The sequence below is a fragment of the Bidens hawaiensis genome, unplaced genomic scaffold (genome assembly GCF_021521415.1).
Source record: "Bidens hawaiensis isolate Kalapana, Puna unplaced genomic scaffold, B.hawaiensis_p1.1 tig00029297_1, whole genome shotgun sequence".
Taxonomy (NCBI): Eukaryota; Viridiplantae; Streptophyta; class Magnoliopsida; order Asterales; family Asteraceae; genus Bidens; species Bidens hawaiensis.
In genome coordinates, this window is record NW_027494832.1 from 244,855 (window position 1) to 262,965 (window position 18,111).

Consider the following 18,111-nt stretch of genomic DNA (forward strand, 5'->3'; position numbering starts at 1 on the left):
TATAACTACAATTGTTTCCTTGTTCCAATGCTGATGAAGAAACCTGAAAACTTCTGGATTTCGAACGGAGAATACGCTCAATCGATCGCTGTTCTTACACCGATTCTCGTTCATCATCAGGTGCGTTCAATCATTGAACTCGAATCAATGCAAATTGCTCATAAAATATATGCGTTTTGTGTGATTTTACTATCTTCGTATTTCTTCGAATATTCGGTTGATTCGCAGTTTCTGACTCTGTTTATTGACTAAAACGGTAACGAATACCATACTGATTTTTCGGTTCGATACCAGTACTATTGAAATTACTGAACATACCAAAACCAAATGATACCGATATTACTGGTACTAATTGTGTTCGGTCGGTACCAGTATCGGTATTCAAAAAATATTTCTGTGGTGTTCAGTTTGGTACCTGGTACCAGTAAAGTTAATGTACCGAAACATAGAAAAGATATATTCATGTACCGATTGTGTTGAGTCATGTGCATAGTTCATTTGTACGGTACAAATTATTATTGCTAGTAATTACCCTCTGTGGAAAGTCTAGGAAGTAACAACACGAAAGGAATATAACGTATACAATCGCATCAAACTTTTGTACCACACATCACTCAAACTTCTGACCATTTTTTAACTTAGTCATGTTGGTAATTGATGTACACATTCACAAAGAGTATTTTATATCGGTATATGGTTTTTTTGTTTTTTGAAACGACAACTTTCATAAATCGTTGTTTATACGTTTCATATAACATACTAAAAGCGATCATACGTGTCATATATCATTGTTACATTCTTTTGTGTGTTGGTCTAATACGTTATATAGCCCGTATGACTTTGAGGAACAACCCATTTGGCATATATGAAATTTTTTTTACTTTATAAATTTACCCGTTTTCTTTCGTTCAAACTTCGTTACCGTGTGTAATGCATCATATTATCACATGTTATAAAGCATGCATGGTAATTTCCCACATGTCATACTCATAAGACCATATAAACCCTATGAAATGTCAAATAATAAATTGTTGCTTTTTAACATCACCCTTATTTTATTTAGGATATAATATTTTTTACAACTTTTTATAAATATTGTGTTCAAATTTCTTATATAGGCTAATTTAATATTGTGCGTCATATCACATATGTGATTGTGGGTGGTCACATATATTAACTTTATTTTCATTATCCTGACATGAAATGAAATGGAAAAACAAACGTACACGTAAATTAATTGTGACCTAGATATATTAATTCAATATGGCAATAATGATCAAAACTTCATTTATATCTTTTCTTTAACCTTCTATACAAATTCTGATTGTGTAAGATTATATACTTGGATTGTACTTAACCTTTTAATCAAACTTAAGGACATTGGCCAACTTGTGATCCAAATATCCAGTTCTCGGTTCCGGTTTGAAACATGAAACCAGCTGTGTAAACCAAACATGTCGTTTTATCATTGATAGGTTTATTTATTTTTGAAAATAAACATGTTATAATATGAACGATAATTATTCTATAAAAATGTTTTGTACAAAGTAATAACCGAAGAAAGTTTTTTTCAAATAAATTGGTATAAAGCTGTAAAACCAACAGTCGAACCGGTAAAGATGACCAGTCCAAACCCATACAGCCCGACTAGTTTGGTTTGTCATTCATGGTTTAACCCGTAACTTTGGTTAAAACCAGTCAAGTCAAACAACCTTACACCACCAAAGTTATGTCTTGTATTTGGCCTTATGATCTAATGACATGCGGGTAATGATTATGAGTTGAGAACTTGAGATCTTTATGGTCTCAGGTTTCAAATCTGACTCAATGTGATTTTTTTACACTTAGGGGTTTTCACTTTGATAGTGTTGTTAAATGAAAGCATCAAAATTAGTATGAACAATTATGAGTCGGTTCAAACATTTTTCAAAAGAAAAATGTATTCATACAACAAATTTAAAATCACCACTATAAAGTTTGGTGAGGAAAAGGTAGAGATCCAATCCTAAGTATCGTGGGATTCGAGGATTGCTTAGTGGCAACGGTATGCACCATTCGTATTGGTGAACAAAAGAAGAATATAAAATATTATATTATACTCAAATTTTATATCCATTGAAAGTTACAATATAAAAAAGTCTTTAAAATTTGTTTGTCTCGACGTATATATGTATCTTTTCACTTTTTTTTCAGGTTTTGCTGATCACCCACATCATCGGCAAAGAATCTTCACTTTATTAGTTGTTAAATACATAGCCTTAATTTGGTAACATCTGAAATATTAATATTATAATACTTTTATTTTTTGAACGGCTAATTTTATTGAACGAATAATTAATAAGGCTATAGCAAGAAGCTAAACAAGATACAACATACACACCCATTACGTTTACACCATTAATTATATTTCTCAATAAGAATACAGACACCATTTCTTCCGATATAACTCCACCATTTTCACCAATTATAATGTACTTATAAAGAAAATTTCAGATATATCTTCACATAAATTTTTTTTTTAAAAATAATTTTTTAAATATAATACATTATCTACACTTAAAAGGTTAAAAGAAATTAATTTTATTTTACTTAGACTGTAATATGTAAGTTTGAGAATTTTTAGTTTATTAAAGTGTAAATTTGATAAATGTGAAGTTTGAGAGAAATACACAAGCTGTTCATACTTACTCAATTAGAGCGTAAATTCTATAAGGCTATGTGTAATGGTTTCACTAAAAAGTTGAAAAAAGAATGTTGCCCGGGTCACCCACCACACGTAGACAAGAATGCTTCGCTTTTCACACTCACCGAGGTGTGTAATAGTCTCACAAAGGGTTCAACTTTTTTTTTTAAATATTTTTTTTAACAAAGAATGGTGAGGAGTGTGATTGTGATTGTGTTCAAAAAATTAAATAAACAAACAAACTCGCTCTACGCTTGTGACCGCCCTAACCACCAGCCCACCATTCCCCGAATGATGATATGGTATGTGGGCGTGAACTCATTACACATGGCCAGATGGCCTAATTTGCTATATTATTTTAATAATGCATGAACACATTTATTATAAATAAAAATTAATAGAAATGGATGACCACATATGCTAGCTCCTACTTGTCTTCTACACTACTCTTAAAAGAAAAATTACATTTTTCTGACATACTTGTATTGAAGTAACAGTTATGCAGCTTGTAGTTTCAGCTTTTGTGAGATTGTAACCAACTTTATTTAATAAATAGTACTCAAAATTAAGTTACATATGAATAAATTCATAGATGATCAGGTGGGTCAGTGTCCCGTCAGTGATCTAAATGACCGTTCATAAAAAAAATATGAATAACTTCGGAGATGATCAAGTGGGCCAGTAGTCCGTCGGTGATCTAAATGGTCGTTCATAAAAAAAACATAAGAATAACTTCAGAGATAATTTAGGTGGGCCAGTGTCCCGTTAGTGATCTAAATGGTCGTTCATAAAAAAAACATATGAATAACTTCACAGATGATCAGGTGGGTCAGTGTCCCGTTAGTGATCTAAATGGTCGTTAAAAAAAACATATGAATAACTTAAAAGTCCCATCCTAGTTAAGATTCCATGAGTGTTTGAATGCATGTTTGCTTTATATGTATATCTAGGTTCAATGAACATGTTATTTACTTATTTGTGGTTACATAAATTGTTAAGTGCACCAAGTATACACATTATGATTTCTTGACCTCTTAACAATTTGCAGATGAGAAGGAACTAAGCCCGTGGTGTAACCGGACAAGATCTTGGTATTTATAATACGATAATCTCATGAGTGTGAAAAAACTTGAAGGTGGTATGGTAAACACGTCGGATAGTATAAGCAACCGGTATGCTAAGCTTTTAAATGGTTCGTGGTTGGCCCAGTTCCGCTATGGGTCGAATCCTTGGATGGCTAGATATGTTTACAGCGTGATGTTTCTGTTAGCGAATTTGCTTGCGTGGGCTGTCCGTGACTATGGACCGAGTGCATTGACCGAAATGAAGAGTAAGTTTGAGGGCGCATTTGGATATGCGTTATGAAATAATAATTTTTGAAAAACACATATCAAAACACTCACAAATTCAACAGAGAGAATTTCTGTTTGCGTCCATGTGGTTATAATGTTGACGCTAGGGGTGCAAGAGCCGAGCCGCTTGCAAACTACTTGAGACCGGCTCGTAAAAAAGCTCGATTGAGCCGAGCTTTATCAAGATCGAGCTGGCTCGCGAGCCTAAACGAGCCTGCCATTTATATAATTTTTTAACATATAAATTTATTAATTACTAATTAGTATATATAATATTATGAAAAAATAAATAAAAATAACTAAATAATATATATTACTTTATACATAAAATTATAATTGAAAAAAATATATACAAAAATAATTAAAAATATATATAAAAAATAATTAATAAATGGTAAACGAGCCGAGCTCGAGCTTTGAAAATAGATCTCGAAAGGAGCCGAGCTCGAGCTCCGTGTAAGTTAAACGAGCCAAACTTGAGCCTAGTCGAGCTCATGCTCGGCTCGGCTCGGCTCATTCGCACCTGTAACTGACTCCCACCACAGGGACGCAAATGGGCCATTTTGACTTTTAGGGTCGCATAATGCGCGATGACTTTTTGCTAACAAAAAATAATAATAAAAAATGATCAAAACAGCAAATCTAACCAAACCACAAGGACGAAAACAACACTCTACCCTTTATTTTTACTAAAAGCATTTTCTAAAACTTATTTTTTATTTCAGGATTAAAAAGTTGCCAAGGTGGTAAAGACTGTTTAGGCACAGAAGGAGTTTTAAGAGTTAGCATGGGTTGTTTTGTATCCTTTTATATCATTCATAATAATCTTATATACAAACTTATGATAAAAATTTATTTCCTTAACATATGTTAGATATTTTACTTCACAATGTCTCTTTCAACGGCTGGAACCTCGAAGTTGTACGGACGAAAAGAATTATGGCATTCGGGTTGGTGGTCTGCCAAGATTTTCCTAATGATCACCTTAATCGTGTTGCCATTTTTCCTTCCGACCGATATTATTATGATATATGGTTAGCTTTGATTACATAATCAATCATGTAACGTGCATATTTGGTAAAACGGTAGGGATGGGTAACGGGTCAAAACGGGACACTTGTTTTGGGTCAGGTTGGATTGGGCCGAAACAGTTTTTGCCCCGTAAATTCGTATTTTTTTTATAATAACCAGCTTCTAAAACTGTTGACCCTATTGGGCCTACCTGAGTTGGGCCTAAACCTGTTGGACCGGGCCCAATACATGGGTATCCTCTACAACACCTTTAAGGCTATGGGTCGGGTCAAAACAGGTGATCATTATATGGGTCGGGTTGGTTCGGTCTGAAACATTTTTTTGGTGAAAAGTTTCACTTTTTTCTTATAAATATTAATGGAATTTTGTGAACATAAATAATTTATAAGGTTTTATAAATTAAAGATCCTATCCAACTCATGACTATATTGGGCCATCCTGAGATTGGGCCCAAACCCGTTGAGTCGGGCCCAATATAAGGGTTTTATCTACAAGATTAAAGGCCGGCTTTGAAGGAGGGCAGGATGGTCGATCACCCCGGTAGGCCCGAATTTTATTTTATAGTTTTTTTTACATACTTTTAATTAAAAGAAAAAATATATTCTTAATGTTTAAACCCAATTACTCAACTTATTTAAGCCCATTTCTATAAAATAATTGTTTGCCCAACCCAAATCATAACAAATAAAGCCCATTTAAACATATAATTGTTTAAGCCCGAATTTTTCTTTTTTTTTTGCTAAAGGCCCAAAACTTTTTCTCTCTTTCGGCCCAAAAACTTTAACGATCCTCGGGGACGGCCCTGACAAGACTACAACCCATTTATAAGCTATATTTTTATTTACACAACCGAAATGAATCTTACATATTTGAACTGATGCAATGTTATTCATTTGCAGGGGATATTGCACATTTTGGTGCAGGGTATGTTTTTTTTTTTAATTATTTCATTTAATTTAACCTCATGACTTTGATCGTGCGAAAACCTCTAATGGATCTTGATTGTTATTATTTTGTAGAGTGTTCTTGCTAATTCAGCTAATCAGTATAATCAGTTTCATTACATGGTTAAATGATTGCTGCCTGTCAGAAAAATACGCCGAGAGATGGTAAGTTATTAATGAACCCAAATAATCAAATTTATTTTTCATGTAATTAATACTTTTCGTGTATAATTTATTTGCGCAGCCACATTCATTCTATGCTGCTAGCAACTGCTGCGTACATCGTTTGCATATTCGGGATCATTTTAATGTACATTTGGTACACACCGCAAGCGAGTTGTCTACTCAATATTTTCTTCATCACATGGACACTTGTACTGCTACAACTTATGACTAGTGTTTCTCTGCATCCAAAAGTAAGTTAAATCATAAGAACTAGAGGTGGCAAAATGAGTGGGTCGGTTCGGGTTGACCCAAAATACTTTTTGTTGAAAAAGATTATTTTTTCTAAACTAGTCTCTTTATAAAAATATTTGAGGCGTTACACATTAAAAGTAGGGTAAATTTCATAATATAAACGAATGTTACACTTTCTCTAGATTTTAACGACTCCCGTTATAAAAAAATACCATATTACACTTTGTTATCATTTTGCAACCGAGTTTAAATTAGTTTTAAGGCCATATTTTTGCTGATTTATAAGATTGGGAGAATTCCGTATATACCTTTACAAACTTGCGAAATATCATGTATACCCTTACAAGCTGGTCAAAATATAAACTTTACCCATTTCATTAGAAACCAGTTAAGAAACGACTATTTTACCCTTATGTTCATAAATCTTTAAAATTTCATATTTACCCATATTTAACCTTAAACTTTATTTACTCATCAATAATATTTTTCTCAAAATATAAGATTTACCCATTTCCTTGAACACAAGTCATTTTAGTTTATATGCATATCCCATGTGGCATTATTTATTATTTTATCTATAGTTTTAAAAAGGGGTAACTCTATATAATAGTAACTAAGTTTTGAAATTGTTCCAATCTGACACTCATAAAATCTTTTGTTTCAATCTGGTCACTAAAGTAATCTTTTTGTTCTAATCCTAAATATTTTACCTGGATAGCAGGTCATGTAGGTTTTTTATTTTATTTTTAAATAGTTTGACATTGCAAAATATTTTTAAAAAATTGAGAAAAATTGCCAAAAAAAATCTGAAAATTGCAAAAAAAAAAAAATTCTGAAAAATTGCAAAAATAAAAAATCTTGTTTTTTTTATTTATTTTTTCAATTTTTCAGTTTTTTTTTTTGCAATTTTTCACAATTATTTTTTTTTCTCTCAATTTTTACTAATTTTGTCAATATTTAAAAAAATATTTTGCAATGTCAAACTATTTAAAATAAAAAAACCTACAAAACCTGCTATCCATGTAAAATATATATAGGATTTGAACAAAAAATAAACTTTAGTGACCTGATTGGAACAAAAGATTATATGAGTAACCTGATTGGAACAATTTCAAAACTTGGTTTATTCTATAGAGTAATTCCTTTTAAAAAAATACATCATTTATTAAAATTGTAAATAAATTTGTTATATATTTTCCTCATAAGAAATTTTTGCTTGTGATATCTAATGTGGTGGTTGGCATGACATAGATCAAACTAGTGCCACATCAGCAATTTACGCGTAAAACAGCTAAAATAGATAACATTTTGGGAAACTTTTAGCCCGTTTAAGCCGTTTTTTTTCTACTTAAAATTCTTTTACTTACCGGTTTGGCCCGTTTGTGATCAAACACATAAGTGGAATTGACCCGTTCACAGTTAAATGGATGCATAATCGTTACTTGTTAGAATAACAACTTATTATTATTTTTTTTGAAACAGATCAGTGCCGGATTCTTGACTCCAGGTTTTATGGGACTTTATGTTGTGTTCCTATGTTGGTCTGCTATTAGAAGGTATTTATAAGACTTAAAAACTTATTAATTAATATTATTGTTAATTTGCAGCATGATTGCTTAATATTTGAGTATGTGTGTTTTGCATACAGTGAACCACCAGATGATAAATGTCTAAGAAAATCTGAAACCTCAAGAGACTGGCTAACCATCATTGTAAGCCTCACACCTTTCATACATACATATATATACACACACATGATAACTTTTAAAATTCAAAATATATCTTTTTTTGCTGATTTTTCAATTGTACTTGTAAGTAAAATGCTACGCAGTCGATATCACTATCGGTTATCGGTCCTTGGAAAAATATTGGTACTGATAATATCGGTGATATTGGCTCGATATCTGACCGATATATCACTGATATTTCCGATATCAGTATTTTAAGTCTTAATTTTTTTAGTGTTCAATGTTAGCGTGTTAAGTCTTAATCAGTTCCTACTTGCTACACTAAAGTGGTAATTTTGTTTGATTTCTTGACTTAACATATATAAATGTGATTTCTCTTCAAGTATAAAACCAAAATTATATTTAATTGTTAACATTTCCATAATTCACAATATCACATTGTCTTCTCATATCTCTTTAACACAACCATTTAAGATTGTTCGTCGTTTCTTTTTTTATTTTAAAATATAATATATTTTTATTTTTTACAACAAAACCTTAGTCTTTGTAAATTTAGTTTTGAATTTTGTGACAACATTTTGTTATAAATATCATTTTTATATACACAATATTTAATATAACAATAAATCAAACACCAAGATTTGTTTTTTCATCTTAAAATTATAGTGCATAACATAAAAAAAGTCATAAATAAAAATTATTATATGAAATAATTGAATTTTCATATTACATATAATATTTTTTATTTTTATTATATTTTCTACCCGTATGGAGCACGGGCTCTAACCTAGTTACCAATATCTCACCATGATAACCAATATCTCAAAAATATCGGTCCTTGACTGATATCTGATATTTTTTCGCATTAACTGCTAGGTAAAATGTATAATTAGTGTTGACTTTGATACTAGAAACAAGTTATTTGATGCTTAAGATTCAACTGTTTGACTTGTTTCAGTTCATTTTGTTGTGAACAGAGCTTTGTTATTGCTGTACTGGCGATTGTTATCGCAACTTTCTCAACTGGAATCGATTCTAAATGTTTTCAGGTACTGGGTAATATTTCTTTATTTACAACTACTATGTCTTTGTCTTCAAACAATTACATTATACATTGCTTTCTGTTGAGCATTGCTTAAAAATATATATATTCATCCATACACACACACACATATATATATATATGTGTGTGTAAGGACGTTCTTTTCAGAACCGATAGTATGTTGAGAAGTGCGAGGAACACATTAACCTTGTACTTTTTATTATAAAGATTGCCTAGAATGCATATAGGTATTGAACTATTGATAATCTTTAGTCTAAATCCTAACTTTTTCTATATATATAATTGTTTTAAGATGACAATCTCTCTTACTTTTCCATATAAAAAAAAAATGTTTAATTATCAAGACAAAATGATTAAACTCATAATTTGAAGGGCCATAAGGTGAATACCTAAAGAGAAAATACAAAATATGTTCATTTTGAATATATTTGTAATTTATATTAGTTCTTGTTATATCAGATTTTAGCCTTAGGCAAAACGTACTGGCGACAAATATGGGGCGACGGGGCAATAAGGGGCGCGAACACCCCCCCCCCCCACCCGACAAAATGGGCGATTAGGGGGGGGGGGGCGATGAGAACTTGTCGCCGGATCGTGTTTATGTTATATTATTATTATTATTATTATAATAGTGTGTGATATATATACATATATATGTATATGGGGCTACAACACCATTACAACCCAAAAACAAAAACCTACCCTTTGCTGACCGGACGCCACATTGCGCAAATCACCCCATTTTGTAGCCCCTCCACTACATATAGACTTATAGTCATAAAATTAGTTGGAAAAGTGTTTACTTTTGTTTAATTTATTAATATGTCATGTCTTAGAATGTACAAACCTGACCAAATTTGTACTTTTAAAAATTTTAATCTTTGAAAGGGTTTATGTACTCAAGAAAATTCGCTTAAGCGAGTAACTAAATAAATAAGTAAATAAAAATGTCAGATACTGTACTTTTAAACGAAATATTATGAATCCCGAAAAGTACATAAATGAAATTTGTTCGTAAGATAAAAAAACGTACATGTTTGTGACAAGTTACTCGTATAGACTCTAAAACCACTTTATTTTCGCCTGTCAAACAGACCGTTTTGTTTTGTTATGTTTTTTTTAATGCAGGCGTACGGGTGATTCCATATATATAATACGATTATGTATCGAGTCATATATTGTTGTATTTACTTTAGCTATAGCATAAATTAAATAAAAAAAATGTGTGTGAAGATGATAATAATAATAATAATAATAATAATAATAATAATAATAATAATAATAATAATAATGTTATTTAATGTGCAGTTCAAAAAGGAAGAGAAACAGGAGGAAGAAGATGATGTACCATATGGTTTCGGATTCTTTCACCTTGTTTTCGCAACAGGAGCTATGTACTTCGCAATGTTATTAATCGGATGGACTTATCACCACCCTATGAAAAAGTAAATATACATTTTAGTTAGTTAGTTAGTTAGTTAATTTGAACTTTAATTATTTTGTTTATATAATTATTTAACTGCACTCTATGCAGGTGGACCATTGACGTTGGTTGGACTAGTACTTGGGTTAGAATAGTAAACGAGTGGCTTGCTGTTTGCGTTTACCGTAAGTATTCAATTCTAGTGTGTGTTATTTTTGAAAATCGAAACATAGATAAAAAAATTTTCATTTGACGATATATTTGAAATTCACGAAACAAAGGATTTATAGAAGTTATATTAAAAAAAATAGACGGAAAATGAAATATAATTAGCGTTAAAAAAACACGGCATAGGCTGTAATTGTGTTACAAAGACATTGTTCACTCAAGAGAGTAAACCAACTCCTTTTACTGCAGTATATAGTTTTGAATTTACAAGTACCTTTTTAACTTGTTTTGACAAAACAAATAATAATAATAATAATAATAATAATAATAATAATAATAAATATGTTTATTGTCATAAGTTAAACTTATTGAGTACTTTACACCAAAATTTAGAAGAAAAATGAGCAATTAGCTTGAATTATTCTGTATACTTGTATATTTTTACTTGACTACTTGTATATTTGTAGTATTATATATTAATATATGATGGTAAAGTTAAAATACAAAGGGAGACAAAAATGAGAAGTGTGAGAAGGATTTGTGAGCATACAAAAAACCCTTTAATAATAAATTAAAAAAATAATAATAAAAAATCATAACTCAAAATATAAATAAAAAACGAAAAAAATTAATAAAACTAAAATGTTTCCGCCATCATTCCCGTTAAAAAAAATTAAAAAAATTAAAAAAATACACAATGGCGAGATCAAAGACACAATGACGAAAAAAAATTGGATGTGAGGGTCGGGTTTTATCCGGGGAATCCCTCAATAGGTGGACCGCTAGGGGCTCCGTCCGTCCGGACTCGTGGCTGGCGCAGGCTACCTTTAGCCAATGGGGGCCGGGTACGGAGTACCCGGCGTTACTTAGTTGGTCGTTCAGGAAAAAAAAAGAATAACTTGGCCCTAATATATGAATACTATATAAAACAAAATTTTGAGTTAAACGGGTCATGTTCGTGTCAACAAGTGAAAATTCTTGTTATGCTCGAATTCATGCGTGAGTGACACAATTTTCGAGATTCTTGTGGGCCCGTCATGAACCCACGACCCATTCATCACCCTCAGAAAAACTTTTTTGAAATGAACACTAATGTATAAATATTAAATATATATCTAAAAACAATAGTACTATATGTTACATCGTATGACGTTTGGTTTTGGTAATACTAAAGCGAAATAACGGTATGTTTGTAGTGTGGATGTTAGTAGCTCCTATCGTGTGGAAAAACGGACAGGTAGAGATAAACGAATGAAGACTCGCCTTAACCAAACTAATGAAGCAATGTTATATAAATATCCGCCAAGTATTATGTCGCAAAATTATATGAAGTCAAGAAAGAAGGAAACGTTTAACGGTATGAACCCGTAAATATCCAACCTAATTCAACAATTATTTGTTTCTTATGTTATACATATGTATACATATATATTGGATATGACACAGGGCAAAACAAATAGCCATGACCCTTGAGAGAAGCCATTGTAAAAGGAAATGTAAACTCTTATATTGGGTTGTATATTTATGTATAAATATTGATGAAGAAAAATTACAATTACAAGTTATTGTGTATTTAAGTTTGGATTTTAGCTGTTTTTGGTTATAAATATGAGTGTCATTATGTAACGAAACAAAATAATAATTATATCACACACACACACAACGAACCTAACCCGGAAACCCTTAAAGTTGTGTAACCCAAACACGAGCTACTTATCATATTTATCTAAACGAGTCATACGGGTTGACAAATTGTGTACACATTAAATAAATGGATTGACGTGCTTATTCAAACGGCTTAAACATGTCAACCTTAAACATGATTTGTTTAATAGAAAGCAGATTAAATATGGCAAATCAAGTTTCTAGTAAAATGGTGTAATAAGTGATTCATTTTTTTTACAAAATTACAATTATAAAATTTGTCTTTGAGGCTATGAGCAAAAGTTATCGTTAGTTAGAACCGTATTGGTGGGGTCCAGTAAGTTCACCAGCATATCTTCTATCCACGTAGGCATGCTTAATGAAGTTGCGAAGTTTCTCAGTGTTACTGTCAAAAGAGAAAATATCTTAATTGCAATTTGTATTTGAAAGAAAAAGCATTGCGCTACATTCACAACCAGATACCAGTTTTCGGGAAAGGATTGACGTTGTGCATCCCATTCTTTAAAATATATCTCCTTTGCACTCTGATTTTTCAAATAGAAGAGGTCAAAATCGAACTTGGTAAATTTTGATAGATTATATCTCATTGTCAAGTAATCATATAATCGAGTAATGTATGTAGAGGTCATTGATGTACTGAATTTTCAATTTTGCTAATACCAAATCTAGCAAAAAGAACATGCCTAAAGATAATAATAATAATAATAATAATAATAATAATAATAATAATAATAATAATAATAATAATGCCTTAAAAAAGTTTTTAAAAGAACTAAAATCAATTATTTAATGCATCTGAATATCATTAAGCATTGAATCAGTGTAAAAAGACTTCTTTTTTCCTTTTTTGTTATAGCATCATGCATGCTTTTAGCCTGATTTATAGTATATTTGCGTGGCCAAGAAAAGTTTTAATACACATAACTAGGGATGATATCAGTATTGTACCCGTACCAAAAATCAGTAAATCTAAGAACCAATACCCATACCCGAATTATATGGTACGGGTATGGGTACAGGTACGAGTACGGGTAGTTTAGGGACAGTACTCGCTTTGGTACCACTTTTTTCTTTAGAAAATTCTCCAATAAGTTTAGTATTGATACTTGTACGGTACCGACAATCAATTATCTATAATACCAAAAGCAAATCCGTAATCCACTACCAAAACTAAAAATGAAACAAATCAACCATAATATAACATCCATTCATGTGGCTGTTACTAGATACTGATTGGAAGAAGAAGAAGAAGAAGAAGATCTAGGGTTTGATTAGAACTGTTAGTATTTGATATTTTGATTATCAATGGTTTTGAAAAGTCCGCTTGAAGCCTTGAGGATATCCCAATAAAAACACGGTTAGAGTTATAAGTTTTGGAAATTCCAATAAAAACCCCTACATATTCTTAACGGGTACCGAGTACCATAATACCCGTACGTAAAATCAGTAAATTTTGGTGCATGTACCGAATAGATGGGTACAGGTACAGATACAAGTACAGGTTCGGATACTAAATGGGTAAAGGTACGGGTATTCGGGAAAAAAAAGTCTCATCCCTGCATAGTGCCCATAGCAGGATAGGTTAAACAAATGTCCCTAAAATATTAAAAAAAATGTATATATGCAACCACATTACCGCATTTCCTCCTCCTTGGAGGGCGCTAACTTCTGTGTGGTAAATTTGGCCATCGACACGGATTTTACCCTGTGAGTGAATTCACGACTGTAGAAAATCGAAATACATGTTTTAATATAACGCATGTAACAAGTTCAAAGTTATTTTAAGTAACAATTTTATCTAAGTAATTCTTTCCCTAGAGAAATGCAAGTTATTTATCAACCATAAAAAGTTAAAACTTACTGTATGGCACTGCAATTTGTGCAAACAAATGTCCAGAAGCTTGTGCAAACATACTGAGGTCCCTGTTAAGGAAATAAACATACTAAAACTATCAATGCCACAATAATAAAACTATTAGCCAACATGGTTGAATGCAAGTTGTACCAAGATCAGTGTCAGTATTACTGTAGCTACGTTTTAATTGGGGGTGAGCAGAAAACCGAATTAACCTAACCGAAACATTAACCGATAGTTAAATTTTTGTTTTTTTGAAAAACCGAATTTTCGGTTTCGGATCGGTTTTCCATTTTTAAAAAACAGAAAAAATAAAAAACGAACCGAGCCGAGCCGATTGATGGTGATGAAGATTATGAAGATGATGAAGACTAAGACTAAACTTTGAAGATGAACAATATGATGAATGAAGATTAGGACTAAACTTTTAGTGTTTTTTTCTTTTCTGATTAAAATTTTTGTTGAGTTTTAAACTCTACTACTCTAGCAACTTTGTATTCGTATGGTTCCACGTAACTCGCGTCTATTTTTTGTTTTGTATTCAATATATTTCATCATCATCATCATCATCATCGTACTCAGTATATCCCACCAATAGCAAAGCTATGGTAGGGTCTGAGGAGGGTAAGATGTAAGACAGCCTTACCTCTACCCCATGGGGATAGAGAGGCTGCTTCCGGTGAGACCCCCGGCTGGATAGTAGTATTGCATCAAGCCTTGGACATATTACATAAGGCACATAGCACTCAATCATCGGGACGCCGGCTGATTGGTGCATGTACCCTTGTCTTTCGGCTATCAACGCCACCACATGATGCGTGATTAACCTTCCATCACTTTTAACGTTATTTTCACAAAATTAGTAAAATAACGTCAAAATTAGTGCAATTTTACTTTTGCCCACCGCGAGGGTTCACGCATATATACATTATATGCGCGCACCGCAAGCAGGGCACATCTTCGTATTCAATATATTTGTGGTACCTTAATACGCTCTTACAAGCTTAAAATCATCATCTTCGTTTTTTTTTTTTTTTTTTGCATTGTTTACATAATTGAAAAAAAAAACAACTATAACCGAACTGCAACCAAAAAACCAAAAAACCGAACGGTTTATATGTTCAAAAAACCGAAACTTCGGTTTCGGTATTGGTTTCGCCTAATAACCAAACCGTGCTCAGCCCTAGTTTTATTTAAGTTAATGCCAGAAACAGGTGAAGACAATACCAAACTATTGCAGTTAATACACCTTCGATTCTCTGGAAGTTCGACAGATTCCGTATAGCTCTTTCATTCCTCTCCTCCTCCTTCATCCTACTCACCATTTCCGTATACGAAAAAACCCCAACTGCATCAAAACACACACGTCAATCGACATTAACAATACATATTTGAGGGAGCTTAACTACTTTCTTGGGCTTGAAGTTATCTATACTTCAATTTAAACCAATCCAAATATACCACTAATATACTCACTCCCACTAAGATGTTGGATGCCAAACTGGCACCAACACCTTTAAGCACTAATGTTTTTTGTGTCTGTAAGTGAACTATACTCGGATCCTACTCATTATCTTTCGATTGTGGGGGCTCTTCAGTATCTCACAATTACTCGTCCCTGACGTCTCCAACGTTGTTAATCAAGTTAAATCAGTTTTTACATGCTCCAGCACTTACATATTATGAAGCTGTCAAACGGATTCTCAGATATATTAAGGGTACTCTTGCCTTTGGTCTTCACTACTAACGGCCCTTTCATACTTCCCTACTAGGTTACTCTGATGCTTACTGGGCTCGAAACACGTCGATCTACTTATGGTTACTCTATTTTTTTTATTTTTTATTTTTTTGTGGAAACCATCTCATGGAGTGCTAAGAAACAACCTACTATTGCTCGTTCCAGTTGCGAATCTGAATATCGAGCTATGGCAAATGCAGCTGCTGAGATAGTATGGCTTAGTCATCTTCTTCAAGAACTTCATGCCTTACCGCCTAACCGCCCAAATATTCCCTGTGATAATCGAAGTGCTTGATTTCTCACTCAAAATCCTCTCTCTCACAAACAAGCCAAACACATTGGTTTGGATTATCATTTTTTTTTGTGAACTTGTTGCTTCTGTTAAACTGCATACCAAGTTCTTTTTTAGAAGGGTTTTGTTATGTCATATAAGCTAGTCCTAACCACATATATCAATAATATGGTAATTAAGGATAGTAAAGTACCAGGTAAGGATGCAGACTTCGATATAGGTTCGTTGTATTCGTCGCAGTTGTTATGAATATATTTCTCCTGTACAAAGAGCCTATCACGTTATGTTTAGTGGTTTATGCTTGATGTATCAACTCTAATGTATTAGTTCATTCTTGTTAACTAGTTAGTATACATGTTTCTATAAATTTAAACTTACCGGTGCTTCCAACGCTTGCTTAAGTCTCTTTACCACCAAATCCATCGAAGGTCGTTTTTCTCTATCCCTATGCAAACATTGATACGCAATATACGATATCTCTTTCAACGAACCTGGGTACAATTGCTCCGCCACGAGAGGATCAATAATTTCATGTAATTTGTCTTCTTTGTAGTAGTCTTTAGCATAATGGGCAAGATACCCCCGTTTATCGTCTACTTCTATAAAGCACAACTTCCCGCACAAAACTTCAAACAATATGACCCCAAATGAATAAACATCAGATTCTTTTGTGAGTACCCCGGTTTGTATATACACGGGATCACAATAACCAAGTGTGCCACAAGCGTCGGTAACAAGGAAAGTGTCTTTTTCATTCACACGGCCTACTTTCGAAAGTCCTAGATCGGATATCATACCTTTCCAGTTGTGATCTAAAAGAATATTTGAACTCTTTATATCCCTATGGATAACTCTATGTTTTTCTGCAACGCGGTTATGAAGATAATCCAAACCCAAGGCTACATCAATACATATATTAATCTTTTGCATGCATGTTAGAGTTGTGTCCACGCATATAAACTTATCGAAGCTTCCATGCTCAGCGTGCTCATAAACAAGGATCTTTTCGTTATCTTCCTCGCAAAAGCCAAGAAGTGTGAAGAGGTATGTACCCGCCTCAACACCAAGCAAGGCGGGTCAACCCACAAGATAAAGACATTATGAAGGCACGAAAGCCAAAACCCAGGCGCATCGCGCATACAAAACATGCTCAGGCATCATATGCTCGCGCATAACATATGCGCGCGGCGCATATCGCATGCTCTTGCACATCACATATGCTCGCGTGTCACATATGCGCGTGGCGCACCAGCGCGCGGCGCATATCACACGCTCGTGCATATCACACCTGCGCATGAAATATCTGCGCGTGAGAATAAAAAGAAGACTTCGCGCATCCTCAGGATGGGCGCATATCACACGTGCACATAATCAACCTCGTCCTTATCCAAATCAGGATCAGGGCAACCTTGATTGTGCACGTCAGACACTCTTCTAGAAGGCATCTTTTTAAGGAGTAAGAATATGCTGATGTTGACAGCTGCCAAATGAAAGGTCGACAACTCAGCATGACACATGTGCTACCACATGATTTCAACCAACGAGAAAGCGCCAGGTGTCCCAGAGGACACGTGGGCGCAGTGCGATTGGAGGAGGCCAACGAGGCTGAGCCCAGCCAGTGGAAACCCTAGCACTATAAATACAGCATCAACTCCACTTTGATGACACATTCATTCACACTCAATCATTGACAGTTACAAGCAGTGATATCACATTCAATCATATTGAATTATATTCACTCACAGTCAGTTACAGAAAAAACACACAGTCACACAATCAAGAGTATTCAGC

General features: G+C 33.1%; 2 protein-coding genes and 1 long non-coding RNA gene across 3 annotated transcripts; 1 reads left to right on the forward strand and 2 right to left on the reverse strand.

The window, feature by feature from the left end:
• Positions 1–37: 37 nt before the first annotated feature.
• Positions 38–12,272, forward strand: LOC143578593 (uncharacterized). The gene is made up of 13 exons (XM_077062124.1): positions 38–120; positions 3,732–4,013; positions 4,761–4,834; positions 4,910–5,069; positions 5,967–5,991; positions 6,087–6,176; positions 6,256–6,427; positions 7,911–7,984; positions 8,077–8,140; positions 9,094–9,165; positions 10,488–10,624; positions 10,714–10,787; positions 11,967–12,272. The coding sequence occupies exons 2-13, from the start codon at positions 3,797–3,799 to the stop codon at positions 12,023–12,025; spliced, it is 1,218 nt and encodes a 405-aa protein (XP_076918239.1). The 5' UTR covers positions 38–120; positions 3,732–3,796; the 3' UTR covers positions 12,026–12,272.
• A 631-nt stretch (positions 12,273–12,903) lies between these two features.
• Positions 12,904–15,547, reverse strand: LOC143578594 (uncharacterized). Its single transcript, XR_013143301.1, has 4 exons — positions 15,518–15,547; positions 14,297–14,358; positions 14,072–14,158; positions 12,904–12,959 (listed from the first exon to the last, which is right to left on the reverse strand). It is a non-coding gene; the product is annotated as an uncharacterized LOC143578594 (long non-coding RNA).
• Positions 15,548–16,447: 900 nt separating this feature from the next.
• Positions 16,448–17,250, reverse strand: LOC143578586 (calmodulin-binding receptor-like cytoplasmic kinase 3). Its single transcript, XM_077062119.1, has 3 exons — positions 16,699–17,250; positions 16,514–16,580; positions 16,448–16,467 (listed from the first exon to the last, which is right to left on the reverse strand). Exons 1-3 carry the CDS (start codon positions 17,248–17,250, stop codon positions 16,448–16,450), a joined length of 639 nt encoding a protein of 212 aa, XP_076918234.1.
• Between the last annotated feature and the right edge of the window lie 861 nt (positions 17,251–18,111).